The 27,285-nt window shown below is 33.2% G+C and overlaps 2 protein-coding genes across 2 annotated transcripts; both read right to left on the reverse strand.

The window, feature by feature from the left end:
- Window positions 1–442: 442 nt before the first annotated feature.
- LOC139839825 (protein REDUCED CHLOROPLAST COVERAGE 2-like) lies at window positions 443–11,733 on the reverse strand. The gene is made up of 23 exons (XM_071829989.1): window positions 11,413–11,733; window positions 10,375–10,436; window positions 10,080–10,172; window positions 8,973–9,045; window positions 8,596–8,883; window positions 8,179–8,240; window positions 7,942–8,073; window positions 7,806–7,847; window positions 7,219–7,728; window positions 6,958–7,115; window positions 6,107–6,590; window positions 5,978–6,040; window positions 5,754–5,855; window positions 4,888–5,187; window positions 4,709–4,801; window positions 4,526–4,627; window positions 4,332–4,436; window positions 3,969–4,102; window positions 3,670–3,853; window positions 3,452–3,583; window positions 3,252–3,364; window positions 2,978–3,062; window positions 443–2,616 (listed from the first exon to the last, which is right to left on the reverse strand). Exons 1-23 carry the CDS (start codon window positions 11,480–11,482, stop codon window positions 844–846), a joined length of 5,160 nt encoding a protein of 1,719 aa, XP_071686090.1. The 5' UTR covers window positions 11,483–11,733; the 3' UTR covers window positions 443–843.
- A 1,510-nt stretch (window positions 11,734–13,243) lies between these two features.
- Window positions 13,244–15,338, reverse strand: LOC139839826 (uncharacterized). The gene is made up of 2 exons (XM_071829990.1): window positions 15,165–15,338; window positions 13,244–14,915 (listed from the first exon to the last, which is right to left on the reverse strand). Exon 2 carries the CDS (start codon window positions 14,868–14,870, stop codon window positions 13,392–13,394), a length of 1,479 nt encoding a protein of 492 aa, XP_071686091.1. The 5' UTR covers window positions 14,871–14,915; window positions 15,165–15,338; the 3' UTR covers window positions 13,244–13,391.
- Between the last annotated feature and the right edge of the window lie 11,947 nt (window positions 15,339–27,285).

Consider the following 27,285-nt stretch of genomic DNA (forward strand, 5'->3'; position numbering starts at 1 on the left):
AAATCAAATAAGGAAAAAAACAAAAGTTGAACCGATGATAATCCTTAATTAGTTGAAGATGATGTTTCCGAAAGAAGATAGAAATGTTTAATATATATTTTAACCCTCGCATGTTTTGCGCATAGTTAGACTTAACGGAACATCTTTTGAGCGTTAGATGTAGTGACCATTGAAGTGCACTTTTAAATAATTAAATTCTCGGTAAAAGATTAGGACCACTGATATAATTCGGTATATTTTTCCATTACTTACGTGCACTTTTAAATAAATAGGAATGATTCATGACATATTAGGTATGTGTATACAATTATGTATGTATATATATTCCCCAAGTTCCATTGTAGGTATTCAACTCACTATTTTGGATTATCCCGTCACAAGTGTCCTAGAGATAATCTCCTAAAACTTCAATTGGTCAAAATGACATGTACAATCCAAAAAGTATTAAAAATATTACAAATGTTTGCAGGCTTTGTAAAAGAATTTGATTGTTATTGTAACTAGATACAAATACAAACAAATTGACTGCATAATGATAGAGAAACCATATACCGGCCAAAACCAATACGGAGTATTTCGTAAGAAAACATAAAAAAAATTGCCTGAAAAAAATAAGGTTGCATGACACTTTCCAGTTTTTTGTCAACGAATTTCACTTGATTCATCAAAACAGTTATCCAACTCGAGCTGTGGGCAGCGAGCTGTAGGCGTATACTTAGTTTTCACATCCTCAAACTCGAGCATATGATGAAACGTAGCATTAGTTTTCTTCAAACCAAAAGCCTCTGAGAGCAATATATAAACCATTTCACTCACCAAAAATGATTTTACAACATTAACCTTTTAACTTACAATCTCAGCTTCACCATCACTGTAATCCCCCCATTGTTTAATTGGTTTCTCATCATCTGCATTTTTGCTTTTAGTATTATCGGTGTCGGAAGATGACTCATTAACATTCTCAATCGCCTTTTCTTCAACTTCAGATTCAATTTGACAAACAGTTGATTCATTCTTTTCTTCATTCTCCACATCAGCAGCAGGTACTTGTTGAGTAGTTACTGATGGAGATCCGACCGAGTCAACCGGGGATACAACCGAGTCAACTGGGGACAAGGGGTATGCGGTTTGACCTGATTGAGAATTGTTTATAGCGAGTGGGAAACCATTTGGGGAAAGAGGATGATAACCTTCAGGTGAAACTAGGTAACCGTTATGAACCCCCCATGGTTGACCAGGTACAAACTCAGCTGCATGTGGGTTCATAATTACTGGAGGGGGGTTGTTAAGATGACTTGCATCAACCACCACATGGTCAAACGTAGGCTTACTACGTGGCACCCTGTTTGCGGTTCGGTTATAGCCGCCAGCAAGGCGTGGACCATATGGAACCCTAGCTGTTGCTGACTGGTGAGGTGAACGACGAGCTGGATTAATCGTGATCATAGTCGGTATGCTTACAGGTGGCGGTAATATTCCTCCTCCATGCTCATTTAAAGGTATTGGAATCGACCCGAAAACTGGAACGTTAGACGGATTAAACGGAGGTGCAGCCGCAGATAGCTTCTTGGTTATCTCTTTTTCGTCCTTTTCTGCAGCCGATTCATTTGGGTAATCTTCACCCGGCTCAGATATCTCAACTTCTTTCGGGTCATCTTTTTTATCATTCTTTGAAGGATCCGGATTTTCAGTGACTGATGATGATTCAGACACTATCTCGGGTTCAGCTTTTTCATTATCGGGATTTTCAGAGTCGGGCTTTTGGGGTTGGGGTTTTTCGGGCTCGGGTTGCTCTTCCTTCTTTTCATCAATGGTGTTTTCTGGTTCCTCTTCTAAAGGTTGAACCACTTTATCAAGATTTTGAATGTCTTCGTTCTTGTCTTCATTTTTGACTTCTTTTTTTGTTTCGTCTGTGGTTGCTGGAGAAGCGTCTTTAGGAAATCGTTCAGCGACGGCCTTCACAATGCTACCAGGTGCAGCTAAAGCAACTTCCTTGTACGAAAAAAGTTTTCCAGCTTCTTTGGCACTTATCGAACTTAAAACAGGAGAACGTTTCACAACTTGATCATTTGATGCCGGACTTGATGATTTTGGATTCGGACTTGAGTCTGAAGTTGGAAGTGTGTTGGAAAGATTTGTTGGTTTTGGACCGAAACTTTGACTTTTAACATACTTTTTGGTGACGCTCGGTGGTGGGCCCGTGGAAGTGGCGCTTTCAGTAGTGTTTGTTCTTGGGAATGTGAATTTAGCAGACTTCGATCGGTATTTTGATGACTGGGAAACATTTGGGAGATTTATAGTATTTATTTTTGCAAGATTTGGTCTCCTAGAACTTAAAGATTTACGGGCTGCTTTAGACAAAGCTTCTTGCCATCCTTCATCTGAGCTTTCTAGTTCTACAATTTCACTCATTTGTTCCTTTTCGATTGCTTCAGGTTGAATTAAATCTGGCTTCGTATCCACTGAATCTATTTCGCTTGCAAATTTGATTGGTGGTTCAAATGTGATCGCTTTATCACTAGATTCATCGGGAACAGGCTCTTTTGCTGATAAAACTTCGTCACGTTTAAGTTCATTGACCAAAGATTCTTCAGTTTGTTCATATTTTACTTTAAGCTGTATGATTGGAAGAAGAAATATTCAAATTTGAAACAAAATATTAAGAATGACAAAATCGGGGGGTTGGGTAATGGTCGAACTACGTTTGGGTTAAAACACACCACATTTAGCAAGGGTCAAGAATCAAGATGGGTTGATTGCCCCCCACAAAAACACTTTTTTGTCCACGCTTCTTATTTATTATTAATGCCTAAACTAGCTCGGATTACAAAAACAATATTATTAGAAAGCTAATCCAAGTATTCAACATTTTGAAGGTTGTACGCATAAAGAAAGACCTTACCTATAAGACCTATTGTCAATTTCATGCAAGCTTGGTTCTTTGGGGTTCAAAAAACTGAACAGGGTGAAGGTATACCTGCTTCGCACGAGCTTGTTTCTTTTGAGCCTCTGGTGCTTTCATATCTGCATCTGGTGCTATATAATCCAACAAATCTGATACACTGATTCAAAAACAATACAAAATTAAAAAACTTGTTTATGAAACATATTTTTGTCCCCGAAAATAGTATATCCATCCGAACATCTCTAAAGTTTAGATATCTTATAAGAAATTTACCGTTAAGCTTCTATTTAAAATAACAAATGATCATAGATGTTTTAAATTTTGAAGAAGGAAAAATAGAACTTACCTCAGATGGCCTTTGCTAGAAATAGATGCATCTGGCTTTGGAGTACCATTGCGTGCAGCTTCTTGTTGTTCCAAAGCCTTGGACTCGAAATATTCAAGCCATGCAGCTGCGTCCTACAATATCTTACATCCCAAGTAAAACAAACAACTACTAATAAAGCATCACAAATTTGCTTTTTTATTAAGCTATTCAAAAGGTACCTGGGTACGAAGATCTTCAGGTCCAAGTTTAGCCTGAAGTATCTGCAAAGTGGTCTGCTCATGCTGAACACTCAATGAGTATGCTTCCATCAAAGAAAGAGCGATCGCTATAGCATGATAGCTGGCAGCAGTCTGACAAAAATATGAGTTTTCAGAGAACCTTTTGAGATAACATGATGCGTTAGGTAAATATACATTTTATATGTGTGAGAGATTACTTGTATGTGGTCGGTTCCAAGTAGCCTTTGATTACATTTGAGAGCTTCATGAAGATATCGAAGGGCAACATGGACATTTCCTAAACCTTCTTCCATCATTGCGACATTTATGTACGTAGCTGCGGTGTTTGGATGAGATGGCCCGCATGTTAAATGCAAAAGATACAGCGCACGATTCACATACCTAAACACAAAAATAGACAAATGTAAGGTACAATTCTCAATTGGTATAATTCTATTGTAGAAATGATAACACTTGGTGTTAACTAATCACACAAAATGAAAGAAAATAAATGTACTTTAGAGCTAGCTCGGTGTGTTGGAGACGATAGTAGAAGACAGCCAGGTCTCCGTAACTTTTCATCGTATCTGGATGATCGAGTCCAAGCTCCCTCTCGTTGATATCCAAAGCTTTTTGTTGATAAATGGTAGCCTAAAATACGATATATTATTATTAAAAAAGTTCACTTTTTGTACTCATATATGGCACACTACTTATATGTAATGAAGTATATAAGGTCCTATACAAGAAGGACGTCAAGTTAATCAGCCCATTTTGACCCATATAAAATTATCCATTTTGATCTGTTTAAAAGCAAAGTTGAATAAATAACGAAACTCTAGTAGTCACAGAGCAATAAGAGTTTTATACGCTCATGTACCTGATTAAAATCCCCAGTGTGATAGAGCACCACAGCCAAAAGACTATACGCTCCTGCTGTCATTCGATGATAAGGACCACAGACAGATACAAGTTTTAAAAGTGCCTGCAGAAATCAAAATTTAAGTTTGTTCAAATTACTTAGAGAAAACATTGTAAACCATTACTATCATCGAAAAACGAAAAAATTGTTGCCTTAGTTCCATGGTTGACAGCATCCTCCAGTTTTCCTTTATCCAATGATGATTTAGACGACTCTAGAAGTGTACGCCCGTCTGCAGAGGAGCATGCAACATGCTGTATAAATAGTTCAAATGTTAATTCTTAATTTATGTTAATAATGGAACAAGAAAAAAATGAGAATTCCTTATGTTCGACCTTATATATAGGAACTGTGCTAATAATATCTGCCTTCTTGAAAGGAGATGTGGAGTCCATATCATAATCCCTTGCAACAAGCTCAAGACCAACCTGGTGGAATAAGCTTTATCATAACTAATATTTCAAATAAGAAATTTTAACGATCAGTATTAATACAATCGAAATTTGTGAAATACCTTGTGGCAAAGCCCTCGAAGAATGGAAAACTTACGAAGATCGGTACGACATTCATTTTTCCATTTCCATGCATATCTCTTGGACAGAAAGCATTCAACCCACTTCCATTTTAAGTCTTCATCATCGTTGCCAAAATGTGTTCCTAGTAATAGATTTAAGCATGATGCTATTGACCCAGCTAAATCAGCAATATTGTCAACAGCTGCTATAACTGCTTGCAAGATATGCTTATACGCTCGAACAACCATCTCGTGAATACAGAGTGATTGAACATGAGGGAGCTTGTCTGCAAGTTCAACCTGATACGATAGAGTAGACAAGATGATAGCGGATTCAATTTCAATTTCTTGCGGATATATAACACGAAGATTAGAGAGGGCAAGATGGGCACCTCAAGCAGGGTGGGTAACACCTGATAATGAGTTTCGGTCAAGAAAGTTCATTTACTGCGGGTCAACACAGGTTGGGCCAGTCTGACCCACATAACCATTTATTTGCCTTTTTTGAGTGTTACTATTGATTTGGCTACTAGGTCTGATTATACAAACTATATAAGTCCTATGACCTAAATCTTTGTGAAAGTAAAATGATTTAGGAGGTTATACGCATATTGAATCTCACTGGGGTGACTTTCAATCCATTCAACCCGTTACAGTTATTTTTTAGAGTTTTCAGTTTTAACCTTTGACCCATTACTCCATTAGAGACCAATATAACCCCTATCGACTTATTCATTCATGATGGCTCAACATGCCATCTTTACTAGAAAACTAACAACTCTGGCAGGTCACAATATTATTCGTTTGACCAGAAGGTCAAAACATCGTAATGAAATAGATAGGGCCGAAACTAAAGAAAGACATACCACTCGGCCCAAGGAGCACATTCGCAATCCCCTTGTGTGCATAAAATCAGTCAAAGTTCTTCCATCAACAGGTGAAAGTTCAAGGGAGCCAAAATCAGCCACCTAACATAAAACATAATTTTAACTTATCAATCACACTGTTTACCCCAAAAAAAAAAAAAAAAAAAAAAAATTGCTGTAACATGACAGCTTTTCATAATCTTAGTAATATTAAACAAACTAACCAACTTAGGGAGAGCAACATCATCATAGTACTTATGTGCCATTTCAATCAACTCATCGGGTGACTGCCAACATAAATGAAATTAGAACAAAAGCAAGCAAGAATCATTTAACACGCTACGGAAGCAAACCTTAAGGTGGAGACCGGTATCTGATTCTTTAAGACGTATATACGCTGCTTCGGGAACCACATTTTTCCACATGATTTCTTTTTCTTCATTAAACTTTGCAGCCTCTTTGTTAACACTATCATCTGATTTGGCAACTTCTTGTTCAATGTTGCTGCTTTTATCATCGGATTTTTTCTTGATTTCCTTTAACAAACCCTTACCGAGACCCTTCACCTCTGGTTCCACCTTAGATTCTGAAGAAATTTTGGAATCAGATTTCCCAGAAGCTTGGTTTCGTAGATGTTGCACCCAACATGCACCAAGTTCCCATCTGATAGATTTTGTTTTTTTAGAGTCTTCCTCCTGCAATTTCTGCACACTTTCTTCCAATATTTTCTTCACCAAAACCTTAGCAGACTGCAAATCTTCTACATCTGCACCCTGCACCAGTTCCACTGCACCAGATGGTGATGGTGTTGATGACTGGTATAACAGCATCCTCAAACTAGCAAGCCAAAAACAAAGGTGTAGCTAAGAAATACATGTAACATAGCTTAGCCAAATGACCAGGTTGGGCGGTTGACTAACGAATCAAAACAGCTCAAGTTTGTGCCTGTCTAAACACTCCAGGTTTGGTAGACCCGAAACATTATTTAAGTCCCAAAATTCTGAACTTCTTTACAAGTACACATTTGAGCATCTGCCGACCCGTTTTATTTACAATTTTGACTCGCCAGAGATTAAAGATGACCCAAAATAACTCATTCTTAAGCAAATGGGTCAGAATCGCCCCCTCTAACTTGAGGACGTTACTGAGAGCAATACTAAAGAATATTTATGTAATACGCCATAAGATGGATTACTTGACTGACCTATTGACATTCAAAGAATTAGCACCTCCTTCAGGTTGGTCTTCAATATCGATGTCTTGGGGAATCGGTTTTCCACCCCAGTTAACCTCGGTTTCAACTTTCACAACAGCCGTATAACCACAATGTCTAACAATCACTATGCCTAGAGTAGAAGTATCCTGCATATATGCACCAAAAAACATAAAAAATTATAAAATAAAATAAAAAAGTCATAGAAATGTCTGAAAATAAAAAACAAATCAGTTAATTTAGAATACTCACGTGAATCGTCACACTCTCATCTGCTGTTATGCCTTTAAGCAGGTTACGTTTAGCAAGCTCCTCCTGTGACAATCCAAGAACACGACTCCCATCGTTTTTACCGTCAATTTTTGTGCTTGCATCAGCCACATCTTTTGTTATACTGATAACCAAGTCTCCAACTTTTTCTTCGATAGAACCAATTAAAGAACCGTTGCTAGTTTCAGCAAGACTTTTAATGGCAGACACTGCTTTTAAAACTGATATGTCGACGAATAAACAATGAAGTAGAAAAGCTTTCCTATCTCTAACTTGCCTTTCTTCTTGCGTTTTACAAGGCATTGCTGCTAAGATCGAAAACTCTTTTGCCCATTGCCGATGATCATGTTTACCGGTTCGCCCTTGACCACCACCGTTTCCGTCCCAATTTTCGTCTTCTACAGGAAGTGGTGGAAAAATCGACGGATTGTTGGCAACAATAGGAGGTACAACCCAAGTGTTTGCTCTAAAACCATAAGGAAGATTCCCAAACTGAAACAAAAGGACAAAATTATATAACAACTTGAATTATAATATGTTGCCAAAAATGCTAAGTCAATTAAACTTACTTTATTGTGCTCAATGAATGCTTTCATGAGTGATTTGTACGCCTGTGATTTAAAACATTTTGTAGGAAACATAACAAACTGAATCAAGGAAAACATGGGAAGAAAACAAGTATAAAAGAAGTCAGTCTTTACTTACACCATCAAAGATTCGACTTATTTGCTTCAATAATCCAACTAAAGAGTGGCTTAGAAGAATACGTTTTCCGGCAGGATAGAACCCTTTTCTGCAAACGACAATTGTCATCGGCTTCCCACTACAAACACGTACCTGCAAACAAAATTAGACATTGATGAAATTCATTTTAGTGTATCAGCTTGATATGTTTAAAAAACAATCATTGCTTCATACTTTTAGTAACAAGTAAATACTCACATCTATTTTGAAAAAATCGTCATCTGCTTTATCAAGAAACGGACGAGCAGACCTCCTGATGTCTGCAAATCAAGTGCGCAAACAATAGTTACTTTTCGATCCCAAATAAATATTCATTATGCATTGTCACATTAAAATCTTAATGTTCTGCTTTACAAGCATCATTAAGAATTATTATAGTTAATGAGTCATAAAATCTCAACCTACTTATAGAGGTCCCTTTGCATTAATAAATATTAGCAATGTGCCCATCCTATATTACTTTCCGAGATTTCGCTAAGTTAATATTTGATCCTCTGATGCGTAATTTCTTGCTTACGTGGCACTTTTCATAAAATTGACTTATCACTAAATTCGCAACACAATATTGCCCTAATTTATGTACAGAGACGTGATATGTAAAGACAGAAGACGTACATTGTATGGGAGGGGTGAGGTGAGAAAACGAGAAGAAATCGTAAAACTGCCCAAGCTTAGGCGGCGGGTAAATCTCCGCCGTCGGATCACCCTTCTCTGACTGATCGGAACTAATCGAACCTTCCGTTTTCGGTGATTTAGTTCCATCGTTCAAACCCGGCGCGTTAGATGACGCTCGAATGACGGTACTCTTGGGCGTGGTAGACGCGCTGCCGAATGCGGTGGTGCAGGCGACGATGTCCAGCAGTCGTCGGACGTGAGCGACGGCGTGATCTTCAGTGTAATCCTCTGCGAATATTAATTGGCATAATAGACCCTTAGTTTTATGAAGCTTGACATTTTATACCCAGAAGAATATTAACTCTTTAGAAATTTACCTTCGATGACCGTTAAGTGACACGGTTTTAAAGAGGCGACCTCAACGGTATCTTTTAGGCCTGGGCCACGCACCTGCGATGTTTAAGTACGAGTAAAACGAATGAAAAGTTAGAAACCAATTTTTATGGTTGAAAGATAAAGAGAGTAGATTAGACGGATAGTCTATATGTGATTCATATTAAATTACATCAACCGTTCTTATTTCTTATAAATTACACCGATCGACCATGAATGATTGATTTGATAATAATAATAATACACGACAATCTTCCTTGTAATTTTAATGAAACTACAACAATCTTACTTAAGTTCTAAAATTACACCGACCGTCACTGGCTTATTTGAATATTTACGTTGATGGTCCATTACTTTTTCAAAATGTGTGTTGATAGGATGAACGATCAAGAGGGGCGCCCCTACCCTTTATGAAGGAGTGTTCAATGACACCACTAATTTGAATTATTTTTTTAATGACGTACCTTTTATATTTAAATTGTATAGGATACCACTAAATTCAGCTATAGGATCTCATCTATTTGTAAGATTTGTGATTTTGTAGAGATAAACAACCAATAAATCTGTAAGGTACTTTGTAAAAAAAAAAAAAAAAAAAAATAGAACCTCGTTGAGTTCGATCATATATTCGCCACTGACGATTAACACGCATTTTAAATAAATTAAGTACCATCAACGTACACCCTCTAGTCACACTTTCTTTCTGAACGATTTGACAAAGGTATGAATCAAAACTGGGTGATGTGTTTCATTGGGCAGCTCAATGACCTATTGGTTCATTCAGCCTATTTAATTTAATTCATTTTAATTTCAGTTTTAGCAAATGATTCACCTAACTATTACACATCGATACATAACAAGCATGAAGTTTAATTTGTAAAATAGTAAAATGGTAGTTAAAAAATGATGGATAGATACTTGGATAAATCTAAACTAAACCAAAATATTTTAACATAAACACGTATAATTATTTAACTAGTAAAATAATGAGAGTATATATATCAACTAACAAATACACTCAATATAATTTTAATCCATTGAATTTAATTTAAGCTATACGGAGTATAACATTAGCAGATAATTAAACATACCTCATGTGACAAAGAGTAATTGGTCAAGTGACACATCTCCACATTCACTGCTAAAAGCTTTCGAACATCTAAGATCTTGTCCGTTGATATTCCCTTTAGTCAATCACATTTTAAACTCTTAGTGACCACACATATAAACCGATTTTAAATTTGATAAATTCCAGCATTTTCTTTAAGAAAGCGATTGATAAATTAGTATATTTTGGTCATATATCATCAAAAATATATTTAGAATGTCCTTTGATTATGTGCGATTGAAAACCACTACCGACTTAATTATCAAATTTTCTGTTACCTTTAGCGTCACTTGTGATTCTTCTGGTGTTTCTACCTCAATTTCTAAAACGGTTGGTAATACTGTAAAAAATAAACAAATACGATTATTAGTCTTTAAAAATAATAATTAAACCAAAAGTTAGCCTGTAATCATGCGTTTTTTATTTTAACATGGTAATCTTTTTACCCGAGTAGTTCACGGAAATTGTAGGCTTGTTTTATGGCACCTCTAAGCAAAAGTTGAACTACATTCTTCACATACGTGGTATGTATCACATTATAATCAAAAACTTTATATTTATTAATTATTATATAAAAAATATTCCGTATATCATAGTTAATCAATGTAGTTTTATGACAATATGTAAGGCGCTATAAAGAAAAACAAATACGGATATATATTTATATTTTATATTTATACATTAATTACGGAGTATTAATTGGTAGAGGGATGAATTTTTTTATTCCGTTGAAGTTGAAGTTAAATAACTTTACTCAGATGTACACATTATTATCAGAAACTTTATATTTCTTATCTTAATTAATATATAAATAACATATCATAGTTAATCAACGTAGTTTTATGACATTATGTAAGTTGCTATAAAGAAAAATAAATATACATATATATACATTAATTATATAGTATTAATTGGTAGGCAGATTTTTTTTTTATTCGGTAAAGATGAAGTCAAATATCTTTATTCAGATATATGCAGTCGAACTGACACCACATGATATTCATATATTGTTAACGAAGGTTGAACCTGAAACTTATCATAAGAATACCATAACACCGACCAATCATGTATCTTAAGAATGTTTATTGATATCTGTAATTGAATTTTCTTTTCCAACAGGATTTTAATGCTCAAATTCTTTTTTCGTATTTGGTAAAATATCATTTAGAAATGTTTGCTTAGGCAAGTTCTAGTTACCTGATTCATGAACTTATAAAACGGACGATTTTCGAATATTTGGTACATTTTGTGGTATTAATCAAACGTATGTATTGAGAAACAAATTGAAACCCCGTAAACAAATAAAAAGTACGTACCTTTTTCTTCCTTCTTCTTCTTATCGCCTTTAGCTTTATGAGGTTTTCCTTTAGTAGATTTTGGAGCCATGTTAACCACCGGTTCAAGTTTTTTTTTTTTTTTTTTTTAATCAACTACCAGTTCAAGTTTAAAGGAACAATTACAATGCTAACTAATCAATTCAATTTGCTTAAATTAATTCAACAAACTAATATTTTCACTTTCTTTTGAGAAACCAAAATCTATGGATTCACATGAAAATAAGAGAAATTTGTGAGGAATGAGATTGAATTACATAAGTATGAGTTTGAGTGTGTGGTATTTGGTGATAATAATATGATAAAGAATTTTAAGAAATAATAAGAGAAGGATTGGAGGGAGGATAGGATAAGGTAACGTAGATGTTGTATGCAGAGTTACTGGCTATATATATGTGTGTGTGTGTTTATCTTTTTAATATAATTTTGTTTTATTATTATAAGTAATAAGTAGTCATAGTGTATAGGTGGAGGGCTCACTTATAGATTAAGTGCAACAATGGCTGGACATTTTTGACCTGTTGTTTTATTTTCTTGGTTTGCGATTAAAAAACATGTTAAATAGTGATTTTGGATCAAGGCCCTGGTTATGTTAATGTTTTCTTTTAGCATTACATGGTTACTTTTTCCCTCTAAGTAAACATCAATAAATATCAGTTATTAACTATACATATTATAATCAAATACTGTAATAAGTAAGAAAATTAAAGATAGACTTGCAAGACTTCTCCCTGTGCTACACCATCCTAGGTCGTCTTGCAACTTCCTCAAGAAGCTACCATAGACACAGTGGCTTCTTGAGGCTCCATCTTAGACCTCTCATCATGTACAATACGGAATGAGTAGTTCAGTCTTGTGCACGGTAGATAGGGTTCGGTCTTGAGTCAGTAACGTGTCAGTTAAAAAGTTCAGTCCAAGAGGAATTTAATTGTTACTAATATTATCATTTTATAAATTAAAATTAAAAAAGACAAATTCTGAGGCTACTTGTAGGATCTAAAGTCACTTTGATCAAGCACAAATAGTTGGTAAGACCTTTTCACTTCATTAACCTAAATTTTGTTGGATGGAAGTCAATGTTGGTTATATTGTATTGTATATTTAGTTTGATATATGTTCTTATGAAATTAAATAATATAATATGTAACAATTAAATAATATAATATGTAACAATTAAATAAAGGGGATGATTCTAATACACCCTTTTTTGATTCTCACACGCCTATTTTAACCTTTTACTCTTCTAATAATACTCCATTTCTTTAAATTGGTGTGTGAGGATCAAAAAAGTGTGTGTGAGAATCATCCCCTATTAAATAATATAATATGTAACAATTAAATAATAATATAATATGTTCTTATGAAATTAAACGTACTCCGATTTAGAAATGTTAAAAGGCCCATGGAAGAGTTGATCAAGGAAGTTACTTACAAGTTCTATTGTTACAAGTGATCCTGCTGTAATTAAGGTTGCAACATTTTTGAGTCTGAAATGGGCTAGTATATGCGATTATAGCATAGTTAATCGCTTATATTAAGGGTGATTTGGATTGTATTAGATTGTTTGGTTTCTTTTATGTTGTTTCTGCAAGTTGATTTCATGTTTGTTTGGGTAGGAATTGCTCATGTGCTTTCTTAATGTACTTGGTCAAGAATTGCTAATGTGCCTTGTTGATGTAGTAATAGTTTGATTTCATAATTTTATTTGCCTTTATTTACCTTTATTTGCCTTTATATATATAAAGAAACAGTAACAGAGATATATAGACAGTAGAAGTTGGGCTTCAGGCCCAAACCATCAGAAAGGATACATATACATATCTCATTTACAAAAGATTTTAATGTAATTATTATTATTATATTATATAAGGCAAAACTGAAACTACCTACCTTTCACACTCAATGGCCAAAAGAATTATACAATATATAGCTACAAGAACCTATATAATACAACAGATTACTTACTTGAAAAACAGAACCCTTCTTTTCTTCTTTCCAAGCTTCTTATCAACAGCGCGTTTGACGAATAATCTCATCGTCAAAACAATTGTATCTCTTGAGCTGCTGATATAAGTTGAACTATCATCAGCGCGTAAATATTGCTCATTGGCCCCAGAACCAAGTATTGAGAATTCTAAAGGTACATCCCCCGGTAAACTTATAAGTGTGGCTGGTGTATACTTATCATCGACTACGACAGTATTATTGGGTCCATTAAGCTTAATGCTGTAACCACTCTTCTTTAACTCCAAAGTTGCATGTTCCCAAGTGCTGAGAGACCCTTCCCAGACATACAACTTGAAACTCACATGGCCCACACTTAATGACTTCTCAATTTCTCGAAGCATATCAGGATGACAAGTGATTTTCTTGTTGTCGTTTGCAAAGCATGTTACAAGTTCACCTTTTCGCTCTCTGTCATCAAGTGGTTGAACTTCTACAGCAAGATAATGATCTACATCATCTGCTGTAACTGTGTATTTCGTTTGGTTTGCACCTTCTATATAATTGACTGACCCGTCTTGCAAATGACGGACCCACTCAAACCCACAATGAGTGGTTCCGTTTCTTGAGTAACCACTTGCTTGAATTTCATGACCAGGAAAAGCTTCACCTAAAATCTGCAAACCCTCGACTGTGGGAAGGAGATTAATTGTATCTTCATGATCATAATCACCTCTTCTACTTTGATCTTCTGAATCATCATCATCATCAACTTTTGAAGAAGACTCTTCAAGAATTGCTGGTAGATAATGAGGATTAACTAGATCATCATCATCATCATCATCATCATCATTCGTTTGTCTCTCCGCACCAGTATACTGTGTTTCTTGTAAAGGCGCGAAGCTTGATTGGTGCCAATCTGTGTTTAAAGGCAGATCTTCCCTTTGAGAATGCAAAATTATAGGCTGGTATTGAGAATCCCTTAGCCGTTCTTGGGCGATCGCGAGTCTTTCTTTGTTATGCTTAAACAAAATCCTTAAATTACTAACAATTGAATATGCATCAAGATCTACAGGAGGTAGAGATGCATCCGAAAGCAAAGGTACTAACGACGATATGAATATCGACCTTTCTTCTTGAGCTACTCGTAACGCATATCCAACTCGTATATTTTCTTCCATTATATCTTGTCTGTAAGCCATCGCTTTCGAGGTAGCATCTAAAAGGTCTTGTTGTTGCTGATCAAAAGCCCTGTATATCGATGCAATGCGATTTTCAAGAACTTGTTTCTCATTCTGTATTCGTGCTTGCTTGACCTCATACTCAGCTAAATGTCTCCTCAATTGCATAATTTCTTCATCTTGTTCTGAAATTTGTTGATTAACATCTTCGTTATCGAACAAATCGCTGCTAACTTGATGCCTTCCACTCACGGTCAATGCAGAGAAAGTGTTTGATAAATTGCCTCTGAGGTCAAGGTCATCATCTTCTATCATTTTATTCCACACGCATCAACAACCCCTAGAATAAAACCATCTTTGCTGGTTTCAACATTGATAAACCCTAAAGTGAGTCCTATGTTCAATCAAATCAAAACTAAAGTTTTGTACAGGATCACATAATAATAACACAAATTTTTTTTAATTAATCACAATTTCTCTTAGTGTCGAACGGTCGATACAAATTTATTATAAAATATAACATATACAGATATATAAACATGCGATCATTGATTCATATTGTTGCATAATTAATCATTGAAGAAAAACAGGGGAAGAATTTGCAAATACCTTATAATCTCGATCAATATATAAGCTGAAAACACACGATGGATTCTGTTTGTTGTCTGAATAAGTCTACACCACAGAATTTGCAGAGAGATAGATACGATAGCTATATGTATATGTGTGTGTATTGATTGAGAGAGATTATTGCAGGACTTTAAGAAGGTCATGCATTGATGAGAGATGATATGCTTGTTTGATTTTATACTACTCGTACATTTTATACCCACACTGACACCCAATTATAAGTTTGTTTATGTTTATTCGGGTCGGGTTGTGAGTGAAGTCCGCACCATTTAATAAGTTATTCTCCGAAAACTAAAAGTCAAAATTAGGAAGTTTTATGTAGTTTTCACTTTTGGCTTTGAAAATATTCATTGATATATATATATATATATATATATATATATATATATATATATATATATATAAGCCATCATCAAGAGGAAAGCACTTTTTTGAAGGAAAGTGAGGGAAGTAATATTTTTTTTGTTATATATAAAAATGGTTCGGTTCTACAAAATTGTAGAACCAAATTTGTTTGAATTACTAAAAATAGTTCGGAAGTGTTATTTTTTTTTGTTCGAATTTCCTGTTTTTTGCTCGACTATCCCCTTTTTTGTTCGTTCGTGTCCCTTTTTGCTCGAATTTCAGTATATTTTGGGGTATTTTGAAGTTCTCGGGGTTCTCACACAAAAAAAAGTTCTCATTTAATCTTTCTAATATATATATATATATATATATATATATATATATATATATATATATATATATATATAGTAATACAAATTCGTCAAACAGTGTGAGTGGGCTATGAAGTATGAAAGGTAGAATTCAGGACACAAAACTTTAACTGGAAATTTCTTAGAAAATTTAATGCAACTGAAATTCTTGAATACTATTTGCCAAATTAGATAAAAATATATATAATCGAGGATCCTTCAAGGAAATATACATTATATTATATTATATAATAATAATATATTCAAAGAGAAAATTACAAAATTCACTATTCATTTAAGGCACTAAGCGTAATAAAACTAAACTCCAAGGGTAGTTTTTTATATTATACACATATGCTACAGTGTTCAGCCTTCACTTTTGACTTTTACACCCACTTTTTTAAACTACATACATATTATAAAGTACTGAACTACGGAGTATAAATAAACTGGAAAGCTAGCGTGGTGGTTTAATGCCTCTGCTGTTGATCGCGTGCTCAGGTGTTCGAATCCCTGCCTCTTCACCCATTTTTCCCCGTACTCATTATTCCCTTTTTATTCTAACTTTTTATAATGCATCATTAATATTTTTTAGTTTTAATTCAGTCTTTTTACTCCCACTTTTAATTTCTATTTGTTTATTTACCATTCCTTATAATATTTATATGACCTTTTTTATTTTTCCTTGACCACTTTAACTTTTAATTTACTTTTTTCCTCTTCTTTTCTTTAGAATTTTGTTTTATGTTGATTTAACTATTCATTTGAAACATGTTTTCTCTTCGATTTTGTTAGTGTTATTAATGTTTAGATATTTAATTTAAAACATAAATTACGTAAAACAAAGAACTGACTAATTATGTTATATATATATATATATATATATATATATATATATATATATATATATATATATATATATATATATATATATATATATATATATATATATATATATATATATAAATGGGTCCGCCGCCGCATCGCGCGGACGACCACTTGTTTTGTATTATTTGGAACCTTCCCTTCTTTTTATTTACCTTCTAAGTCCCTATAAAATTTACTCAATGTATATTTTATAAAACTTTTGTATAAACATATTTATCTATCTATATATGTTCATATAAACTCTAAAATAATGATGTCATCATTCTACTAATTATCTTTTAAAATTTCATAATGATAATGTCATTATTATTTTATATATTAATTATGTTATAACTATAATTCTAATTAAAAAAGGATACAAAATCAAAACAAATAAATAATCCGAATAACTCTCATGACCATATGTACAAACTTTTTAACAAATTGTACAATCTTTTACAAAACAACCCATGAACGCATGTACAAACTTTGAAGCATATTGTACAACCTTCATATAATGATTGTATTTTAAGTTTTAAAAAAAAACAAGAGGCATTTTGTTATTAGTAATTATTATTATTAAAAATATAAATACTCAACTTTTAAGTCAACTTTATTATTATTATTATTATTATTATTATTTATTATTATTATAATAATTATTATTATATTATTATTATTCAAATATGGGTTCTCTTTACGGGATTAATTACGTTACATATGTATGCGAACTATATGTGATATGTCTCAATAAAAAAATTGTAATGTAGGTTTTTATAACAAGAAAAACAGTAATTGTGATGAAAATTAAAAAAGTGCGGTGAGAGAATGAATGTAGTTCATTTATTCTCACCAAGTTAAGTACATCAATATGTTTGTAAAAATAACGACAAATTTTTAAGTCGGAATCCGTAGTTCCACTGGTCATTAAACTAAATGACTTTAACATTTACATTCACTTAGATCACTTGTATCAATGGAAAGAAACGTCCGTTTCTTGTCTAGTCATCATAAAGAAACACCAAAATTTTCAAGTAGTGAGGCGGCACTTTTTGGCATTTCTTGAGCGTTTGTTTAAAAGAGACGGATAATGTGACGATCGCTCCAAATCCATATGGACGAACACGTCATTCATCGATTTCATTGCGAGGTATTTGACCTCTATATGATACGTTTTGTAATCATTGCATTCTTTTGAAAAGGCACACCATAAATGAATATTTAAATCAAAAGTTTTCGACATCTGATGATTTTTACATATAGACAATCACCATAAATAATAGTTTACAACAGTACTTCCGTTGACAATGCAGTTAAATTAAGATACATGGTGATGATTTGGTGAATGCAACGTTTCCTTGAAAAATATGTCATGTAAGACTCCATGCACATAGCTTGTCTAACATCTAAGCAAACAGCGGAAGACTTCTAGGAAACCTGAGAATAAACATGCTAACAAGTGTCAACACAAAGGTTAGTGAGTTCATAGTTTTAATGTTTCGTATAATCTGTATATAAAGGTGGATCACAAGATTTCAGTTATTTCATCCAGAAACGTTTATCAAAATATTCTACGAAATTGAGCACCCTGGTAACTAAACTTAACGTATATATAATTTGTACCCTTTGTATAATCATCTTAATAATACACGCAAACCAACGTGTACGCTTCTCAAATATCATACGTCCGTTAAAAGGCTAGTGCTCTAGCTCGAACGGGGATATCAAGCTCTATGGATCCATATACTACTACTCGCGCCCACCAGTTCTTATAACTGGCAGTTACTAGTTACCAAAGCTAAGGGATTTTCGGTTCAAACTCCGTGTAGAATTTAGTATGTACTTGTATCCATTGCGTTTAAAATAAAGTGCATGTATTCTCAGCTCAAAAATATAGATTGCAAAAGCAATTAAAAAGGGAGCAAATGAAACTCACCTTAGCAGCATATAAAGTCGTTCACCAAAATGTGACCGAAACACGGATTACCAAATAACCGTAGATCTCAACCTAGAGAACATATGTTGGTCAATAAATGTCTATCAAGTTAGGTCAGGTCATAGTGTATCACAATCCTAATGCTCGAGATCGACATACAAAAGTTATCCAAAGTTGTTTCAAAAAGTCAATTTTGACAATAGTTCAATAAAACGAGACGTATCTTATATAAGGATTCATTTACTCGGTTGGTAATACTCAAAAATTCAATTTATCAATCTTACAACCAAGTTGTTTAAATATTAATTGCAGATTCAAAAGCAATTCCAATTAACGTCAATTATAATTCAGTTGATCATATCTTTTAATCCGTTCATCGAAACTATTCGATATCTAAATGAAAAGTTATTGACTTTTCACCAGCTTTCCAAAAACATGTATATCATATACCTTTTACCAGTAATATATGTATTTAATTCGTGATCTATTATAAACTGTTTAACGACGAAATTTAGCATACACGTATGTATAAATATATATACTCGAGCACTAGACATGGATACACAATTAATATATAAAAGATAAAATATGAGTGCTTACGTATCAATATTGAGATTCAATATTGTAGGATAGTACGTAGAAGTAACAGAGATGATAAACACTAGGTTTGATTCACAAATATACCCCCGAACATTACCCATAACCTCCTTGGCAATAACCCATAATTTCCTTAGCTCTATCCCGCTTGAAAACCATTTTGAAAGTGACACGCTCAAGACCTCGTCGTAGTATTTTATGTATAATATTACTAATAACAATAATATTACTAATAATATTAGGAATAATAATAATAATAATAATAATAATAATAATAATAATAATAATAATAATAATAATAATAATAATAATAATAATAATAATAATAATAATAATAATAATAAGATTAATAATAAGATTAATAATAAGATTAATAATAATAATAATAATAATAATAATAATAATAATAATAATAATAATAATAATAATAAAATAAATACTTACGGAGTAATTTAAATGAATTCAGAACCAGAAATGATCAGCTTTTATAGATGTGGCCTGTCCAGGGTTGCCATGCGATCGCATGCCTGGACAGTGTAATTCCCATGTGATCGCATGGGAAGCTTTTCCAGCTCACATATAATTTTGTCATGACTCTTGTCGACATATTTATTTATATTATATTTATAATATATAATTTATATAATTAATTATATATTATATTAAATTCACGTGCATAGTTGACTTGTAATTTTTATTCCGATAAGTCGTACGTCATCACTTGACTTATGTCCCGGTTCCGGTTTTTCGAACGTCCTATCGTATACTGAGAAAACTTGTACTTTACGTTTCATGAATCGTACCTTTGTCAAAATATAGTCTTAAATCATCCATAAACTATACCACTCGAGGTATAACTTATACATTTGATTGTTTTGGTCATTTACTTCTATAAATCATCGTCTCGCTATTTGTTAACATATAATACATACTACCTCCGTCCCATCTAAAGTGTCCACCTTACTATTTTGGGACGTCCCATTTGAAGTGTCCATTTTGTTTTCTGACTAATCAGAAGAGGTTATTCTGGAGAGAGAAAGCTTCTGATTGGTGGAGAATTGTGATGACCCGAAAATTTTCGAACAAATTTAAACTTTAATCTTTATATTATTCCGACACGATAAACAAAGTTTGTTAAGTTGAATCTCAAGAATTTTAAACTATGTTCATACATTCATTTAACCTCGACCAAATTCCAATGATTCACGAACCATTATATGAACGGACATGATTATATATGTATATGTGTATATATTATAACTTGAAAACGTTAACAAAGTATTAGACGTATAATACTTTACACGAACGTATTTGTTTCGATATATGTTTAATATAATTATCAACGGAATTAAAAGATAATATCAAATGATTGATTTATCAGATACATTGTATGATCGTGAGCCCCTATTGAGAGGTCCACTTTGATTTAGGAAACCTTTCCTTTTTAACAATATTCGGAATAAATGGTAAAGTGACCTACAAGTAAGATCAAATATGTCAATTAACGATTACTGGACAAAGGTTAGTAGAGATTAACTTTCAACACAATGATTGTCTCGTGTCTCTTGATAAAGTTAATTATTTAGTTTTCTTAATATTGAAAACGTTTTACGACATAGATGAAACCTTTTAAAGAATGATTTTGAATATAACTAATTCTAGAAAACTAAATTATATTTATTCAATTTAGTTCAAATATATGAAAGCGTTCTTCAAAATAATAGATTTTTAATTATTATAACGTTTCGATAAAAAGATGTGAATGTAATTAGTTTTAGATAACTATAGTTATTCGATTTAGTATGGACACGTTTTTCGATATAATAGAATTTGATTGTTAAAATGTTTTTATGGATTTTCAATGATATGAAAATGAAAATAAAGATAAAATAAAGGTTTCTAATGAGCACTAAAAGACTACAACATTTCATCTCAAGATTTCAAGTTAAAATGATGGAAATTACTAAACCTGCGCACTTGCACGAGAAAATCATAACTAAATCATACTGACTCGAAAAAGGGTGATTCTGGTGTCCAGACGTCCGTAACTCAAAAATCTACAACTTCCGTGAAGACACCATACGCGGACCGCGGACCTATCTACGCAAAACGCGTAATGTTTGTCGACATAAAAAGTTTGTCTACATAAAAAGTGATGGCGGCTTACCTTTTTATTATTATTATATTATATTATATATTGTATTATTATATTATTATTTATATATATATATATATATATATATATATATATATATATATATATATATATATATATATATATATATATATATATATATATATATATATATATATATATATGAACGAAGTACTTGTGATTAGGAACTTAAAAACACGCACACACTCACATAAATAAATCACTCTGTATATTTCCTAGCTTAAATTTTAAATTAGTAGTATGGTACTGTAACAAGTGATACACGGGTATTTTAATTCGGGTTACAAACCGATTATAACTAAGGAAACTATAGGTTATTGCCAAGGAGATTATGGGTAATATTCGGGGATATATTTATGAATCAAACCTAGTGTTTATCATCTCCGTTACGTCTACGTACTTTCCTACAATATTGAATCTCAATATTGATATGTTGAGATCTACGATTATTTGATAATTCGAGTTTCGGTCACATTACGATGAACAACTTTATATGATGCTAAGATGAGTTTCATTGCTCCCTTTTTAATTGCTTCTGCAATCTATATTTTTGGGCTGGGAATACATGCACTTTATTTTAAACGCAATGGATACAAGTACATACTAAATTCTACACCGAGTTTGAACCGAAAATCCCTTAGCTTTGGTAACTAGTAACTGCCAGTTATAAGAACTGGTGGGCGCGAGTAGTAGTATATGGATCCATAGGGCTTGACATCCCCGTCTGTTCCAGGTATAGAAACCCCAGCCTGAACTATAAAACAGACGTATGCTATTTGAGGTTAGTACACGTTAGTTTGCGTGTATTGTATATGTTGGTTGCATGTATGTTAAAACAGGGGTACTTATTAAAACGTTAAAGTTTAGTTACCAGGGTGCTCAATCTTGTAGAATATTTTGATAAACGTTTTGTGACGACTCCGTCAAAGCACTTAACGGCTCCGTCACTTGGTCCCACAGCTTGATCGAAACTCTATATGAATTTAATAAAACAACCTTGCATTCTTTATTTAAAAATGATTTCCTATAAAGGAAATCTACTAAAATGTATAAGTTTAGAAAAACTATACAATAATACTTTAACCAAAAGTTGACCAAAATAAAGTCAACAAACAACCACTTTTTAATGTAACAAAATAGAATGCAAGTTAATGTTTAACAATAGCTGCCATCATAAATATGCAGACTCTCTAAGCACAGCGGAAGCAATCAATCATGAACCTGAGAATAAAACATGCGAGTAACTGTCAACAAAAATGTTGAGTGAATTATAGGTTTAATATTGCAAACAATATTTAATTTAAACAATAAAAATTTATGTTTGAAAACATAAAAACTCCTTTTTGAACCACCAAATTATATGCTAGAAAACATATAATAAAACATTATTCCATTTTCCGTGAGCCACCTGGTAACCACTTAACCATTTATTTACCCTTGCCAAACACAATAAATAATATACACCGAACAAGTGTATCTACAACAAAATACGAAGTACTAAACATTCCGATTACAAATTGCTAGCGCGACTAGCTCGAAATGGGGTTGTCAAACCCGATAGATCTATCCATAGGATTCGCGTTCACCAGTAGAAACCAGTGATTACAATTACCAGATTAGGGAATATTTTTGTTCGACTCACAATGAATAATTTAAACCAACTTCCACTTGTGTCCAAAATATAAAATAAATTGCATGTATTCTCATCCCAAAAGATTTAAAATAGAAAAAATGGGACTATAACTCACCTTAATAGCAACTGAAGAAATCTCACAAACAAGCGAACAGCAAATAAAGTAAAGTGATCAAGGAAGATCACAACGCCGACCTATAAATAAAGCAGGCCGATATAAATAACTAACTTAGGTCAAGTCTTAGTATGATAGCTATTGTACATGTTGCAAGTAGACATAGAATAACACTCGGCAAGCATCGGTTTGACTGGAACAGCATACGGACACACACTTTCTATTTTTAGAAATTTTCTATTTTTAGCAGGTTTCCATTTTTGGAAAGTTTTCTATTTTAGGAAAGTTTCTATTTTTGGAAAGTTTCTATTTTTGGAAAGTTTCTATTTTTGGAAAGTTTCTATTTTTGGAAAGTTTCTATTTTTGGAAAGTTTCCAAATTTAGAAAGTTCTATTTTTAGAAAGTTTTGAAGTTAGGAAAGTTTCCTTATTTAGAAAGTCAACAGAAGTCAACTGAAAGTCAAAGTCAACCGAAAGTCAACTCAAAAGTCAACCTTGGTCAAACATAGTCAACATTAATTTGAAAAGTGTAAGTTATAATAATAACATAGGTTATAATGTTTATTAAAGTCAAAAGTGTAAAGTTATGTCATAACATAAGTTTAATTAAATAAAATGAATTATTAAAGTTAATATAAGTTGAAGTGTTATAATTAGTATAACATAAGTATTTAATTAATTAAATATTAATCATAATATAAGTTTTATTAATTAATAATGAATTTTAATTCATATCATAAGTATTATAAATTAATAATGAATTATTAATTATATCATAAGTTTCTAATTAAAATTATTAAATCATAAGTATTTAATAATTAAATCATAATTAAATAATAATTAAGTCTTATAATAATTAAATAATTATTTAATCTTTGTTATAAGTCTTATAATAATTTCTCAAAAATAAATTTAATACTTATCATAAGTATTTTCCTTTAATAATAAAAGTATTATTAATCATAAGTTTAATTAAAATGTTAATTAAATCATAATTAATAATTAAATGATATAATAAATATTTATATCATAAGTCTTAAATAATAATAATTACTTCTTTTATCATAAGTAATTTATTAATAATGAAAGCCATTCATTTTAACATAAGTTTAATCATTAACCATAAGTTTTAAGTTTAAAAGTTCATCGGGTCGTATCTTGAGCCCCGGGTGTCGGTTTCGGGCGAGCCACATATGCATCTCCGCCTACTCAAACCACCCGATACAATTATGTACTCAAGAACACTCCAAGAACAGTCCCTAGGTCGTGGATATCAGCCATGACAACACTTGGGAACTCAATTTACTCAAAACAGTGATTTAGGCACAACGGGTGAACCGTGGCTCGGATTTAGGTGACCCGAACATGAAAATTCGTCCCACCATCAGTCCTAACCAAATGACACACCCTAAAGACACCAAGAATGATCACAAAGTCGGACCATACCTTGTTCTTGCCCATAACACCTTTCAATATTTACCAAATATCAAATTAAGCATATCTAAGGCTCCGGGAATCGAAACGACATGAATCCGGAGTCTAAAATTAATGTCTTGATGAGAGGAACTCATTTATATACTTTATTTTAACTTTTATATCAGCTACAAAGTCAGAAACACACGAAAAAGCTGCTGTCCCAATTAAATCAAACCGAAAACATATGCAAACGAGTAATTCTACGCATCCAATCAACCATACAACAATACACAAGTACAATACTATCATAATAACATCAAAATCAGTAAAAATAAATAAAAATGAAAAAGCTAAGGTTAGGGTTTATACCCTAATCGAGAATCAAAGAGTATAGATGTGTTGAGGAGATTGCAAGGAACGCGTTTATGATCTTCAATTCTTGATTCAAGCTTTAAAAAAAAAGATGATGATGATTATGTGTGTGAGAGGCGACGGCTAGGCAAGGGAGGAGAAGAGAGAAAAAGTTGCAATTTGTATTTTTAGGTTTAGGCTACAAAATATGTGAAATAAAATCAAGATAGGAAAAATGGAAAAGCAAGGGAGATCCCTCCCTCCCTAATTCGGCCGTAGGTGGGATGGGGTGGGCCCCTTAGTGGGCCAACTTGTCCAACATTGAAAAACGTGCAATTTCTGATGGCCCGAAAGCCCGAACGAATCCCGAAACGCGAAAACGCACTTACGCGATTAAAAATCCGGAAAGATATCAAACGCGCGACGAAAAATAAATATGAATACACCTAATAATAATATGATCATAAAATATCATATTTAAAATGTTTAGGATCTAAAAATCCCGAAAGCTCGACCGTTGGTTTAAAAACCGAAAAGATTCGCCGGATGGAAATCCGCGACACGTAGAAACGTGCGAATTAAAATATGAATACGAATATTCATATAACACATAATAATTAATATATTATTATAAAAATAATAATATAGGTCATAGAAATGACGTGGCACGAATAATAATTAACGGTCGTTAAATAATTAACGGCAAAAGATAACGGAAAAAGTAGGGTCGTGACACGTTTCTGGATGAAACAACTGAAATCTTGTGATCCACTTTTATATATAGATTATGCGAAACACTAAAACTATGAACTCACCAACCTTTGTGTTGACACTTGTTAGCATGTTTATTCTCAGGTTCCCTAGAAGTCTTCCGCTGTTTGCTTATATGTTAGACAAGCTATGTGCATGGAGTCTTACATGGCATATTTTACAAGGAAACGTTGCATTCACCAAATCATCACCATGTATCTTATTTTGACTGCATTGTCAACGGAATTACTATTGTAAACTATTATTTACGATGATTGTCTATATGTAGAAATCATCAAATGTCGAAAACCTTTAATTTAAATATTCATTTATGGTGTGCCTTTTCAAAAGAATGCAATGTTTACAAAATGTATCATATAGAGGTCAAATACCTCGCAATGAAATCGATGAATGACGTGTTCGTCCATATGGATTTGGAGCGATCGTCACAGTTGGTATCAGAGCTGGTTTAATGCCGTTTATTAGCGGGTTAATCGTAGAGGGGGTTCTCACAGTGTTACCTGTGACGAAGCATTGACTCTTACTCCTCGCAGTCCCTATTAGGGTTGGCTGTACTTTGCCGAGAGGTGGGCCGTAAAATCAGTGTCTGAGGTACGCTCAGTGGTCACCAGGCGGTTAGCTGGGAAGGCACTGAGTGGGATGCGTCCCCACTGTTACAGTTGGTATCAGAGCGTTGGTCCTAGCGAACCAGGTCTTGCATAAGTGTGTCTAACTGATAGTTGTTAGGATGCATTAGTAAGTCTGGACTTCGACCGTGTCTGCATGTTAAAAGTTTTGTTTATCATTTCTTGTTAGAAGTTACTTGCTTATCATTCTTAAGTCTAGACACCTTTTCCTGCATTTATTGCATAAATAGTGTATAGACAAAATTCATATCTTAGCGTATCTGTTACTGTAAACTTTTCCTGACATCTTTCGAAAATTACTCCGTGATTTATGGAATTTTGGTATTATATATACATATGTAAATTATGTATTGAAGAGTACCAATCTAAATTCTATAATCTATTTCATATCAAAAATCATCTCTCTAATTATACAAGATGGATCCCGTATCTAGTTCAAATTCCTTAAACTCCGACAGCTATTCCGATATGGATATTCACCTGAATTCCGAAGACAGTGTAACCGGAATGGATCAACCAATAAGCCATCACCTATTCTGGATGAATTGGGGATGAGTTCGTAGCCTACTTAATTATTGGAGACAAGACGAAGGCGATCCCTTCCATCCACCACATTGCCCTCTTGGCGAAGAACCTGAAGCACTTACCGGCGAACCTGTTCGAGACACCATTTTCCCTCTCATTTCCAGAGTATCTCGTCACGATAATATACTATCTCAAATTCTGGATCTTATTCATCCGCTCGTCCGAACCGCCAATCATCCCGGTGTAGTAGAAGAAGTCAACGAGCTTCGCGCTCGGGTAGTGGCTTTAGAGAATATGGTGCAAAGGTTACAAGCACCAGCAGCATCACCGGCATCAACAGTACCACCGACAACAACACCAACAGTACCATTACCACCACCAACAACATCCGCA

The sequence above is a fragment of the Rutidosis leptorrhynchoides genome, chromosome 4 (genome assembly GCF_046630445.1).
Source record: "Rutidosis leptorrhynchoides isolate AG116_Rl617_1_P2 chromosome 4, CSIRO_AGI_Rlap_v1, whole genome shotgun sequence".
In the NCBI taxonomy this organism is placed as follows: domain Eukaryota; kingdom Viridiplantae; phylum Streptophyta; class Magnoliopsida; order Asterales; family Asteraceae; genus Rutidosis; species Rutidosis leptorrhynchoides.